This window comes from Sapajus apella, unplaced genomic scaffold (assembly GCF_009761245.1).
Source record: "Sapajus apella isolate SASKATOON/1434 unplaced genomic scaffold, GSC_monkey_1.0 scaffold28, whole genome shotgun sequence".
Lineage (NCBI taxonomy): Eukaryota > Metazoa > Chordata > Mammalia > Primates > Cebidae > Sapajus > Sapajus apella.
In genome coordinates, this window is record NW_022436968.1 from 23,362,010 (window position 1) to 23,375,105 (window position 13,096).

General features: G+C 40.5%; 1 protein-coding gene across 5 annotated transcripts in view; it reads left to right on the forward strand.

Annotated features, from left to right (window-relative positions):
- Nucleotides 1–13,096, forward strand: part of METTL8 (methyltransferase like 8) — a 117,836-nt gene that overhangs the window by 95,187 nt on the left and 9,553 nt on the right. For 4 of the 5 annotated variants that reach the window (XM_032292997.1, XM_032292995.1, XM_032292996.1 and 1 more), the window contains 4 exons: nt 5,011–5,074; nt 5,883–6,022; nt 11,463–11,569; nt 11,702–11,767. In XM_032292997.1, the coding sequence (XP_032148888.1) occupies nt 5,011–5,074; nt 5,883–6,022; nt 11,463–11,569; nt 11,702–11,767 (377 nt within the window). Of the gene's footprint in view, nt 1–5,010; nt 5,075–5,882; nt 6,023–8,821; nt 8,916–11,462; nt 11,570–11,701; nt 11,768–13,096 lie in introns of those variants that run through there. The other variant, XM_032292999.1, reaches the window with a different exon arrangement.

A 13,096-nucleotide genomic window follows, 5' to 3' on the forward strand; every position in this document is an offset into this window, starting at 1 on the left:
GAGATCGCCCCATTGCACTCCAGTCTGGGTAACAAGAGCGAAACGCTGTCTCAAAACAGAAAAAAAAAAAAAAAAAAATACAAAATTAGCCGAGCTTGGTGGCGGCATCTCCATAATCCCACCTACTTGGGAGGCGGAGGCAGGAGAATTGCTTGAACATGGGAGGCGGAGGTTGCAGTGAGCCGGGACTGCACCATTTCACTCCAGTCTGGGCAACAAGTATGAAACTCCATCTCCAAAAAAAAACAAAGAGGAAGCGATTTCATCCTTCCACTGAGCTGTGGACTGCTAAACTTCAGAGATTGTTTACTCCTCTTGGATTCTTAGATGTCATTTTACACATAGAGAATTGAATTTAAAGCTTACAACTTAACCTTCATTTAATCATCCCTCTGAAGCAACACCCTGTGTAAGATGTTTGCATGCCAAATCATTGTGTCTAGGCTTAAAATTGTTTGGAGGTAGCAGCAACTAATCCTACTACTCAAAAAAGCAGAGGTCGGTTATAGCAACAGAGATGTGCTGCTCCAGGCTCGCCCTTCCTGTTCACCATTTCACCTCTGTCTTGTACTGTTTGCATGATGAAGAAACAAAACTCTTCAAACACCTTTTATCTATGGCCAATCTGCCAAGCTCTATTCTTTTTTAAGTTTACACAATAGCATTCACATTATTTTTCCACTATAAAACCAGCATTAGCACATTGCAGAACATTTCTATTAGAGGAAAAGGGGAGGGAGGGAATCAGTCATCATCCCCATCATCCTAACATAGCCACCGACAAAATTTTTGTTTTAATTCCTTTCAGTTTTCATGCATATTTTTAAATGATGTGATCTTCTAAACTTTTCATTATGAAAATTTAAAAGCATCCAGAGCCTGGTGCAGTGGCTCACGCCTGTAATCCCTTTGGGAGGACGAGGCAGGCGGATCACTTGAGGTCAGGAGTTTGATACCAGCCTGGCCAACATGGTGAAACCCTGTCTCCACTAAAAATGCAAAAAGTAGCTGGGTGTGGTGGTGCACACTTTTGTAATCCCAGCAACTCAGGACGCTGAGGCAGGAGAATCACTTGAACCCAGGAGATGGAGGTTTCAGTGAGCCGAGATCACACCACTGCACTCCAGCCTGGGTGACAAAGCAAGAGACTGTCTCAAAAAAATTTTTATTTTGAGATTACAGGCATCTGCCGCCACGCCTGGCTAATTTTTTTTTGTGTGTGTGTTTTTAGTAGAGATGGGGCTTCACTATGTTAGCCAGCCTGGTCTCAAATGCCTGACCTTGTGATCTGCCCTCCTTAGCCTCCCAAACTGCTGGGATTACAGGCGCGGGCCACCGTGCCCTGCAAAAAAATAAAAATAAATATAAAAGGCATTCAGAAAAGCAAAGAGTATAATGAATGTCCATATGCCCACCACCTCAGTTCAACAATTATCAATATAATGCCAACATCATGACACTTTATCTTGGATTATTCAGGATGTATCTCCCAAAATTCAGTATACTCTCTATATTATTATAAACCTAACATAATGAATAGTGAGTGATTCCTTATTATCATTTAATAACCAGCTAATGTGGCCAGGAATGGGTGATGCTGGTAAATGTATAGTTTTGGATGCCCTTTCTCTTTGTGTATTTATCAGTTTTGTTTTTCTTTTTCTAATTTCTGGGCTGAAATTTCCAATTTCCTTATGCCACATAGCTATATTTCTTTACCCTAGTGATCTCTAAGCTTATGATCCACATAAATATACATTGGCAGTTGACTGTGTGTTACTTTATGACAGATCTCAAAATATTATTTAGCATGTCATTTCTTTATGCCTTCCTTGTCTCTCCAACCACTTTTTATATTCCTTAAGGTAGCGGGCATATTTTATCCTAATCTGATTTCCCAGGTTGCCTAACAGTACAGCATAATTAGAGCTCAATATATACTGACTGATTAATAATCTCTGATTCCTCCACTTGCTAGTTGTATTTTTCCCCTCTCTGCTTCTCCCTTCAACTTACAATTGCAAGCTCTTGGTTCCTCACTCCCTAACTCTTCTTGGCTGTATCTTTCTTTGCCTCATACCCGTGTTTCAGAAATCACTGTATCTCAATAACCTGAGATAATTAATTCATTTTTAAAAAGCAACCAGTGATTAGCCTTCCAAAGGGATGATTAGACATTTTTTTTTTCTGCTCAAGAAATTATGTTTTACTACTTTTAGAGAGTATAGGATTAATGTTTTACATTTTCAGAATATTTTACCATAATTAGACCTCTGAAATGGAGAGGTCATATCATTCTCCAAGGATCATTTAATTCATAAACCCCCTGTCAAGAGACTGGTGGTGTGGTGGTAGTAGTGATATTTACCTGTTTGCTGGGAGAAGGGCCAAGGTAGTCAGCTGATTTTACAGAAAGTTTCTGAAAATCATTGGGTGGTCACAAGACATCAACTTGGGCTGCTTTTACTGTAGGAATTCCATCTCAGAGGTCATGCTGCCACCTTGGCAGGACACATGGCAAATGGCACATGCTTTCCTTTAGCTCCTATGCTGTTCTGTATCTATGGGTATTTGGTAACTACTGCCCAAAAGTAGACTGCAGACCTTTTATAATGAGCTAGACATACCAGTGTCCAGAAAAGCATTTTGAGCTATATGGAAGCCTTTTGTTTCTGTTGTTGTTGTTTGTTTTTAGAGGGCGATGTTAGTTTTTAAGTTCCTGGAAGGCAAAAGCAATCTCTTTTAATAATAATAGTGATAATAATAGCAACAACAATTATAATAATGACTAACATTTATTGAGTGCTTACTCTGAGTCAGGCACCTTTCTGGAAACTTTAGCTATAAGAATCCATTCATGTGATAGAATATGTTAGGAAGGATTAAAAAAAAAGAATCCATTCAGTTCAAACAACCACCTGAGATGCCATGTTTATCTCTTTTTTAAAGAGGAGGGAACTGAATTAAAGAAGAGATTAAGCAGCTAGCCCAAGGTCACGCAACTAAATAGTAAAGCTGAGAATCAAACCTTAGGCAGTCTGGTTCCAAAGCCCTTGCCCTTAACCATTAGCCACATAGTGCTATAGGTATCTGAGTGTTTCCTGAGAACATTTCAAATGCATTTCAAACCACCCAGCAAATTACAGGTCACAATTACGTGGATTTCATAGGAAACAACAGGGGAATATGCTGAAGTAAAGTGCTATTTTTATGTGAGACGGATGAGAAAAGACCAAGCAGTACAAGTTTTAACTTTGGTTCAGTACTGGTTAGCTTTTCATAACCAAATCCTATTCGTCATACTTTAACTTATTTGGATAGATCTTAAATTGAATGTAAATCTCTAGTGCCACAGAATGAGTGAATTATGGGTGAGCATAGTTATTCATCAATGAGTTGCCTTTAAGAATATAATCTGAGGCCAAGCACAGTGGCTCACGCCTGTAATTCCCACCACTTTGGGAGTCCCAGGTGGGCGGATCACCTGAGGTCATGAGTTTGAGACCAGCCTGACCAACATGGTGAAACCCCGTCTCTACTAAAAGTACAAAATTAGCTGGGCGTGGTAGAGCATGCCTGTAATCCCTGCTACTTGGGAGGCTAAGACGAGAGAATTGCTTGAACCCAGGAGGCAGAGATTGCAGTGAGCTGAGATCGTGCCATTGGACTCCAGCCAGGGCAAGAAGAGCAAAACGCCATACCCCCAACCAAAAAAAAAAAAAAAAAATATATATATATATATATATATATATGAACTTATAGTTTTATATATATATATATATATATATATATAAACCATATAACCAGAGCCTGGGTCAGATTTTGCTAAATGCATATTTGGGCTTATATTCCATATTTATTTGTTTAGAAAATTTTAGAAGTTCACCTTGCTTGGAATACCTCTTGAGTCAGATTAGAAGTCTTAATGATACGCTTCAAGGCCCACCTTTATATTCTGCCATATACAATTTGGGTCTCAGGATTAGTGCTACTTCTCATCCCTGGCATGTGACTCCCACCTCTAAACTCTTCAACCATTTCCCTTCTCCTCAATTAATAATGTCATCCTCTTCCTTCAGAACTTTTAAGACTTAGACCTCAGGGTGCCAGCCCTCTCCATACCCCTGTAGAAGTTGTATAAAACCAATTATGTCCCCAACTAGACTATAACACCTATGAGACCCAGAACCATCCTCACTGTTTTATGACATGCTGACCCCTTTCTGTGATTCAGACATGGTACTAAGCAACATGATGCAAGGGTTATTTGATACCAGCATACACAACGTCATTAGCAGGAGTATGGGCCTACAAAATTCAGAGTATATGGCTGCCTTAAGTAACCATGGTCCAGCCATCATTACTGAATTTCAAATAAAGACCAAACAGAACACATTTAACTTGAGGAGAAGCCAATTAAAAATCATACTGCCTATTGTCCAGGAACAGTGGCATTCATCTGTAGTTCCTGCTACTCAGGAGGTTGAGGCGGGAGAATCACTTGAGCCCCAGAGGTTGAGGCTGCAGTGAGTTGTGATTGTGCCACTGCACTCCAACCTGAGTGACAGAGCGAGACTCTGTTTCAAAACAAAGCCGGCGTGGGGAGGATGAAAATATTTATTAACAAGTGAAACCTATAGTTTCCTTTCTTCTCTAGTTTGAGCATATCTGGACTCCAGATTTAAATATTTCTTCTGGCCAAGCACAGTGACCCACAGCTATAACCCCAACAGTTTGAGAGGCTGAGGCAGGATCATTTGAGAACAATAGTTCAAGATCAACCTGGGCAGCATAGTGAGACTCCATCTCTGCAGAAACATTTTAAATTAGCTGGGGATGGTGGGGCACATCTGTAGTCCTAGCCACTCAGGAGGCTGAGGAAGGAAGATCGATAGAGCCCAGGAGCTCAAGGTTATAGGTAGCTATGGTCACGTTACTACACTCCAACTTAGGCAACAGAGCAAGACCCTGTCTCTAATAAACAAATAAATATTTCTTCCATCTTCATAGGAACTCTCCAGAGTCCTTTCTTTATTGTTGTGATTTTGCTTCTGGAGCTGTGGAGCTCGTAAAGGTAGGCTACTCCCGGGAATCATACCGACTAATGCCTGTGGTATTACCCTAGAACAATAAAAGTTGTTTTGATTTTAAGATCACTAGAGGCCCGGTGTAGTGGTTCATGCCTGTAATCCCAACACTTTGGGAGGCCAAAGTGGGCGGATCACCTGAGGTCAGGAGTTCCAGACCAGCCTGACCAACATGGTGAAACCCTGTCTTTACTAAAAATAAAAAATTAGCTGGGTGTGGTGGCACACTGCTGCAGTCCCAGCTACTCAGGAGGCTGAGGCAGGAGACTCTTTTGAATCCAGGAGGCAGAGGTTGCAGTGAGCAGAGATCATGCCACTGTACTCCAGCTTGGGCCACAGAGCGAGACTTCATCTCAGGAAAAAAGATCACTAGAAAAGCTAACAGCATACAAGAAATGACCAGAGAGGGTACTGACCTACAAAATTCAGAATGTATGGCTGCCCATGAATTATTGTTGTCCAAACAGAACTTCTTTAAGTTCAGAAACAGCAACCCAGAGCAGGCCTCTAACTACTCTACCTGCTAACTCAGAAACCCTACCCTCCGTCCACTTTTAAAGTTAAAGAGGGATTGTGAAGGATATTTCTTATCAAGGCCAAGGGCTAGCCTTAATATTTTTAGGGCAGCTTGAAATAAACTAACAATACTGAATTGGAAAAAAGTGTTCAGATTGACAGAGGAAAGGCTTTTGGGAGAAAAGGTTAAAATTTTGACCTTTTTATTTAAAAAAAAAAAAAAAAATCCCGGAAGTCTACTAACTCCTCTTTTTGCTTTCTGTTCCTTTATCATGACAGTCACACTCGTCCTACAGAGCAGCCCAGTGTTTTGCCTTTGTTCATGATGTATGTGATGATGGCTTACCTTACCCTTTTCCAGATGGAATCCTGGATGTCATTCTCCTTGTCTTTGTGCTCTCTTCTATTCATCCTGACAGGTAAATGAAGATGAAAGGGCAAAGCAGATGTGTAAAGCTCCTTTATCAGTAGTGGTTTTCAGAACTATCAAAGCAAAAATGACAATTTTTGAATTTATTATTTAGTGAACGACATTATGTATAATATGTAGCCTTTTAAAGGCAGTTTTTCCTTTCTTCGTACTTTTAGAAAGAAACTGGTCAGACTACTTCATTAATGAGCTTTCTGTCACTGTCAGAATGAAGTGAGCATATTCTGGCAAGACACATACCTATTAAAAGTGACAGTGCTTCAAGGAAATTACAAATTCAGAACAACCTAATAGACTCCCATGAGGGAAATTCTACTTGGTGATCAGAAACAAACATCTTTAGTGTAGTGTCTTCCTGAATGTTCATGAAGAGGTGGGGTTGGGATCTGTTTGGCTTCACAAAGGCCTGTTGATGTGCTTTAAAATTTTTGTTTTAAAGAAGCACACTAGGGAATAAGAGTTATTAAGATTTGCCAGATTATTCTTGGATCTTAGCCTGATGCCATCATTTAAATATTTATGACTTAAATTTTCATACATTGTTTTAAAATTAGAAATATAGCTTTTCTCCAGAGAGAAAACATAAAGAGATATTACCAGCAATTAAAATGAGTATCTTTCTTAAAATCTTGCCACCTTCTGTGTATGAAAGTGCATATATGGTAAGTATCAGGTCTGTGCTTTCACAAGGTTTCTTAAAATTGGGTTCTCACGGTTTCCTGGTAGAAGATACAGACTTGCCTGTCGTCAACTACTTTTTGTTTGATAAGTGTGACCCTTTTCCATAGAAACTGAGTTACTATGTCCTTCTTTCTTTTCAATTAAAAGGCAACTAGGACCGTTTACAATTCTTTTACTTCCCATTCAGAAATGAGTACTTTGATTACTTGTAGAAGAACAAATTCCATTTCCAAATAAATATGAAAGAAAGATACATTAGCACCTAGTGAAATATGTCAGGTTTCATGAAGCTACTGTTTCCTCCCAGTTTCTAGAACCTATTTCTTCCTGCTAATCTGTTTAGACTGTAGGCATTATTCAGGTCATCTATGTGTTTTGTTTCCTTATATGAACAGTTAAAAGGATAGAGTAGGTGGATGAGAACAAGATTTCCTATTTGACACCCATAACAAGAAATATTTAAATTCTAAATATGACCACAGAAAGACTATTTGAAATTAGTTCAGATAATGTATTTTCTCATGATTTGAATTGAATGTTAAAGAGAAGAGAAAGGTTGGGTGCAGTGGCTCACTCCTGTAATCCCAGCACTTTGGGAGACCGGGGTGGGTGAATCACCTGAGGTCAGGAGTTCGAGACCAATCTGGTCAACATGGTGAAACCTCGTCTCTACTAAAAAATATAAAAAATGGCTGGGCTTGATGGCTCACATCTGTAATCCCAGTACTTTGGGAGGCTGAGGCAGGAGAATCGCTTGAACGCAGGAGGCAGAGGTTGCAGTGAGCCAATACCGCACCATTGCACCCCAGTCTGGGCAACAAGAGCAAAACTCTGCCTTAAAAAAAGAGAGAGAGAGAGAGAGAAAGAGAGAGAAGAAAAAGCAAATACCTTGGGAAGATCACTTCTATAATACAGTGTTTCATTCTATTTATTATAAAATTAATTCAGATGTATCATGTCAGTGGCCACTGGCTTACCTACATAGAAATGATCTAGAAATAAGGTGAATGAATAGAAAGGGGGAGATACTAACTTTTTTTAAAAGGCAAGGCAGGCCAGGCATGGTAGTTCACACCTATAATTGCAACACACTTTGGGAGGCCAAGGCAGGAGGATTGCTTAAGGCCAGAAGTTCAAGATCAGCTTCTCCAACATGGTGAAATCCCATCTCTACTAAAAATACAAAAATTAGCTGGGTGTGGTGGCACATGCCTGTGATCCCAGCTACTGGGGAGGCTGAGGCAAGAGAGTAGTTTGAACCCAGGTGGTAGAGGTTGCAGTATGCCAAGATTGTGCCACTGAACTCCAGCCTGGGCAACAAAGCGAGACCTTGTCTCAAAAATAAAAAATAAAAGGCTGGATGCTGTGGCTCACGCCTATAATCTCAGCACTTTGGAAGGCCAATGCTGGTGGATCACTTGAGGTCAGGAATTCAAAACAAGCCTGGCCAACGTGGTGAAACCCTGTCTCTAGCAAAAATACAAAATTAGCCAGGTGTGGTGGCACATGCCTGTAGTCCAGCTACTTGGGAGGCTAAGACAGAAGAATTGCTTGAACTTGGGAGGCAGAGGCTTCAGTGAGCCGAGATTGTGCCGCTGCATTCTAGCCTGGGCAAGACAGAGTGAGACTCCGTCTCAACCAAATAAATAATAAAAATACAAAAATTATTCAGGCAAGGTAGTGCATGCCTGTAATCCCAGCTACTTGGGAGGCTGAGGCAGGAGAATGGCTTGAACCCGGAAGACAGAGGTTGTAGTGAGCCAAGATCATGCGACTGTACTCCAGCCTGGGCGACAGAGTAAGACCCTGTCTCAAAAAAAGAAAAACATAAAGGCAAGACAATCTCTATAGGATCACTTAGGACTATTGTAGTAGATTCAACCCCAGAAAAGTTCTAGAAATGTGAAATCTTGGTAGCCTGGAAAATTCAGGCACAAGCTGGAGGGCCCAGCTTAAGTGAGAATAAATTGTAGGTGGCTACAAAAGAAGAGCAAGTTGTCCTTCTTGTAACTGAAATGAAAGTAGAAAAGATTACAGAGCCAAGCATAAAGGAGGCAGTCAGTACATTTTTTATCTCTTCTTTTCCTTCTCATCTCCCTCTATCCAGAGATAAGTGAAGACAGCAGAGTTGGCTCAAGTAGGATTAAGAAAGAAAAGGGACTTCGTACCATTCCTGTCTTGTCCTTCTCACCCCAGCCCACTCCCACCTGCAGTTCTCAGGAACTGGCTCAGGAACTGCACTATGAACCAGGATGAAATGATCAAGAAAATTAGCTCCCGCTCCTTGCCTCTATTTTCAACCACAGACATTAAAGGATAGTTGGGAGGAAAGGATTTGCAGAAGGAGGTGTACATTTTTTTTTTTTTGAGACGGAGTTTCACTCTTGTTACCCAGGCTGGAGTGCAATGGCGCGATCTCGGCTCACCGCCTCCTGGGTTCAGGCAATTCTCCTGCCTCAGCCTCCTGAATAGCTGCGATTACAGGCACGCGCCACCATGCCCAGCTAATTTTTTGTATTTTTAGTAGAGACCGGGTTTCACCATGTTGACCAGGATGGTCTCGATCTCTTGACCTCATGATCCACCCCCCTCAGCCTCCCAAAGTGCTGGGATTACAGGCGTGAGGCACCGCGACCGGCCCCGGAGGTATACATTTTAAAGTGTTGTTTTTTTTTTTTCTGCATTTTACTTTCATGCTTGTTTGACTAATAATTACAGAAATATTTTGCTCTGTACATAAACCAGTTATCCCAAAAGTGAATATTTTAAAGTTTAGATACGATTTTCTTTCATTGGCAAAGCCTACAATATAAGCACAGTGTGAAAATAACCTGTCATAGAATAAACAAACAATAATTTTGTTTTTTTCTTTTATGTCCTTTTGTTCTAGTTTTTTTAAAGGGCTTTTCACCTAATCATGCCACTTCCTTCTGTCCTACTTCTCTTGTCTTATAGCTGCTTTCATTTTCTCAGTATCTACTTCCTTCATAACATGACATAATCTGGCTTTTACCTCACTCTTCCACTGGACAATGTTTTAATTGGAAGGAATTTACAGATTATCTGATCTAAACTTTTCATTGTTTTCAAATAGGAAAACCTCAGCAGCTTTAAGTAGTTTAAACGAAGCAGAGACAACAAGGACTTAGCACAGAAGCTGCCATTTATCATTCTCTGCCCATTACAGACATTGATAATCGATTTTGTACTCTGTAACTCCCATTGAGCTTTATGAGTCCTTCTCAGAGCTCTGCAGGCAGCCAGTGCTGTCACTCAGCATTAATATGAGATCTGAAATCTGTGCCATCCCTGGCCCATAGTCACACATAAGGCCATGAACATTTAGCCAAAAACACTAAATCAGGAGCAGCTATAAGGGGTTATGTTTGACTGGAAGCCAGATAAGTAGAATAAACAGTAAAGGAGAAAAGCAAAGCCTCCCCGCCGTTGAGTTAGGATTTGGAATGTGAATAAAATTTAAATAGAGAGTAAGGAGGAGAGAATTCTTTGAGGGGAAACCATGTGAGCAAAGGCAGAGGCTGCTCAAAGCCAAGCATGACAGTTTGGCTAGGGGAGCTGCTTCAGATTGGAAAGCTGTTGAAAAGATTAATTGGGGTCATTAGATGTCTTAAGAACTCAACTAAGAAATTAAAATATTATCCTATGGATTAAAAAAAATCATGGAAGTTTTTAAGCAAGGAGATGATTTGACAAAATTATCATTTTAAGCAGAATTATTCATTGATAACATGCAGGAGGGATTGACAGGGAGAATAATATAGCATGTTAGGAAGCGGATTTGTTTCCAGGCCTAAGGAGATAGGGGTTGGTACTAAGGGAGTACCAATGGGAAACAAAAAAGACAGGAAATATCAAAGATGTCATTAAAAATAAAAATAAAAGAGGACATAGAATTTTATGGCCACATGGAAAGGATAGGTGAAAAATAATTCCTCTTTCATGAGGTGAATGATGGTACCTCTGAACTAAATAAAGTCAAAAGAACAAGCTCGTTTTGGAAGAAAGATATTCCCTCTCTAGATATGTAGGGCCAGGAGCGGCAGCTCACGCCTGTAATCCCAGCACTTTGGGAGGCCGAGGTATGTGGATCATGAGGTCAGGAGTTCGAGACCAGCCTCACCAACAACCCCATCTCTATTAAACATACAAAAATTAGCTGGATGTGGTGGCACAGGCCTGTAATCTCAGCTACTCAGGAGGCTGAGGCAGGAGAATCTCTTGAACCCAGGAGGCAGAGGTTGCAATGAGTCAAGATAATGCCATTGCACTCCAGCCTGGGTGACAGAGCGAAACCCCATCTCAAAAAAAAAAAACCAACATATGTACAACTTGAGATGCTTTGGCATATTTTTTATCTCGCAAGGAAAATGAAGCACACTCAGTTTTTGTCTATCTCAGAACTACCTTAATTTGCTGTAAATACCAGGAAACATCTGTGGTTTTGAAGTTTAACTTTGACATCATACATCAAGCTCTGTGAAGTTACCATTCCGGACATTTGGGTTATTTCTTGATACTCTAGGACTTTTGAATCTAGTCATCTAACAAGTTGGTATTCTTTTCTCCTTCTTTACAAAATACTTGTGTTTTTGTTACCCTTACGTTTATGGTTTAAATTTCTTTGGCCTTATTAAGCTTTTCTTATTTTGTCTTCAACAAAGTTAAATCCAGCATGTAAAACAAGATTTCCACAGACTGGGTATCTTTTTAATACTTTGTTTTCAAAGGATGCAGGATGTTGTAAACCGACTCTCCAACTTACTGAAACCTGGGGGAATACTGTTATTTCGAGACTATGGAAGATATGATAAGACTCAGCTTCGTTTTAAAAAGGGTAATAGTATATCAGTTTGAGATTGTTTTTAAGTGTTCTAAAGAATGCCTTGTTTATATTTCACATCAAAGTATTTAGGTTTTTTTTTAAAAGGAATGCCTTTAAAAGTTTCTCTTTTCACATATTTTTCAGGACATTGTTTATCTGAAAATTTTTATGTTCGAGGAGATGGTACCAGAGCATATTTCTTTACAAAAGGTATGCTAATCTACAAGAGGAAATAATTGCTCAAAATTGTTCTTGCTGGTTATTATCTCATTGGTTATAGCTCAAAAGCTATAAAACTGAGGCTTCAGTCATTGATTAAGCATGGGATGTCTTCATACTTCGATGCTTATAACTTATATCTACATAAAAGGTTGAAAATGGCTCTTTACTTTTTAATCTTTTTCCAGTTAAAACTGCTTTCAAAACCGGGCACGGTGGTTCACGCCTGTAATCCCAGCACTTTAGGAGGCCGAGGTGGGCGGATCACCTGAGGTTGGGAGTTCCAGACCAACCTGACCAACATGGAGAAACCCCCGTCTCTACTAAAAATAGAAAATTAGCTGGGTGTGGTGGCGTGCGCCTATAACCCCAGCTACCTGGGAGGCTGAGGCAGGAGAATTGCTTGAACCCGGGAGGCAGAAGTTGTGGTGAGCCGAGATCATGCCATTGCACTCCAGCCTGGGCAACAAGAGCAAGACTCCGTCTTAAAAAAAAAAAAAAACTGCTTTAAAGAATCTCTTGTTTTATCCTCATACCCAAAGGAAGATGAAGGCTATTCCATTTTGGAGATATTGTTAGCCCAGATATGAAAAAAACTGATGATATACCACAGCTAAAGGAGGAAATTTGATAAGTTTATAGAAAATACTTACCTTGGGCCGTCGCAGGGGTGCTTACCTGTAATCCCAGCACTTTGGGAGGTCAAGGTGAGAAGATTGCTTGAAGCCAGGAATTTGAGACCAGCCTAGACAACAAAACGAGACCCTGTCTCTACAAAACAAGTTTTTTAAATTAGGTGGGCTGGTGGTGCACACCTGTAGTCCTAGCTACTTGGATGGCTAAAGTGGGAGGATCACTTGAGCTGGGGAGGTTGAGGCTACAGTAAGCTACGATTGTATCACTGTGCTCCAGCCTGGGCAGCAGAATGAGACCTTGTCTCTAAAAAACGAATACATATTCAAAATAGAAAGAAAGAAGGAAAATTGGCCAGGTGCAGTGGCTCACACCTATAATCCCAGCATTTTGGGAGGCTGAGGCAGGCGGATCACCTGAGGTCAGGAGTTCGAGACCAGTCTGGCCAACATGACGTAACCCTGTCTCTATTAAAAATATAAAAATTAGCTAGGTATGGTGGCAGGCACCTGTAATCCCAGCTACTCGGGAGGCTGAGGCAAGAGAATCGCTTGACCTAGGAGGCAGAGGTTGCAGTGAGCCAAGATTGCACCATTGCACTCTAGCCTGGGCAACTGAGCGAGACTTGTTAAAAAAAAAAGAAGGAAAATTGCTTATCTCTAGCCAATCTTTTTTTTTTTTTTTTTT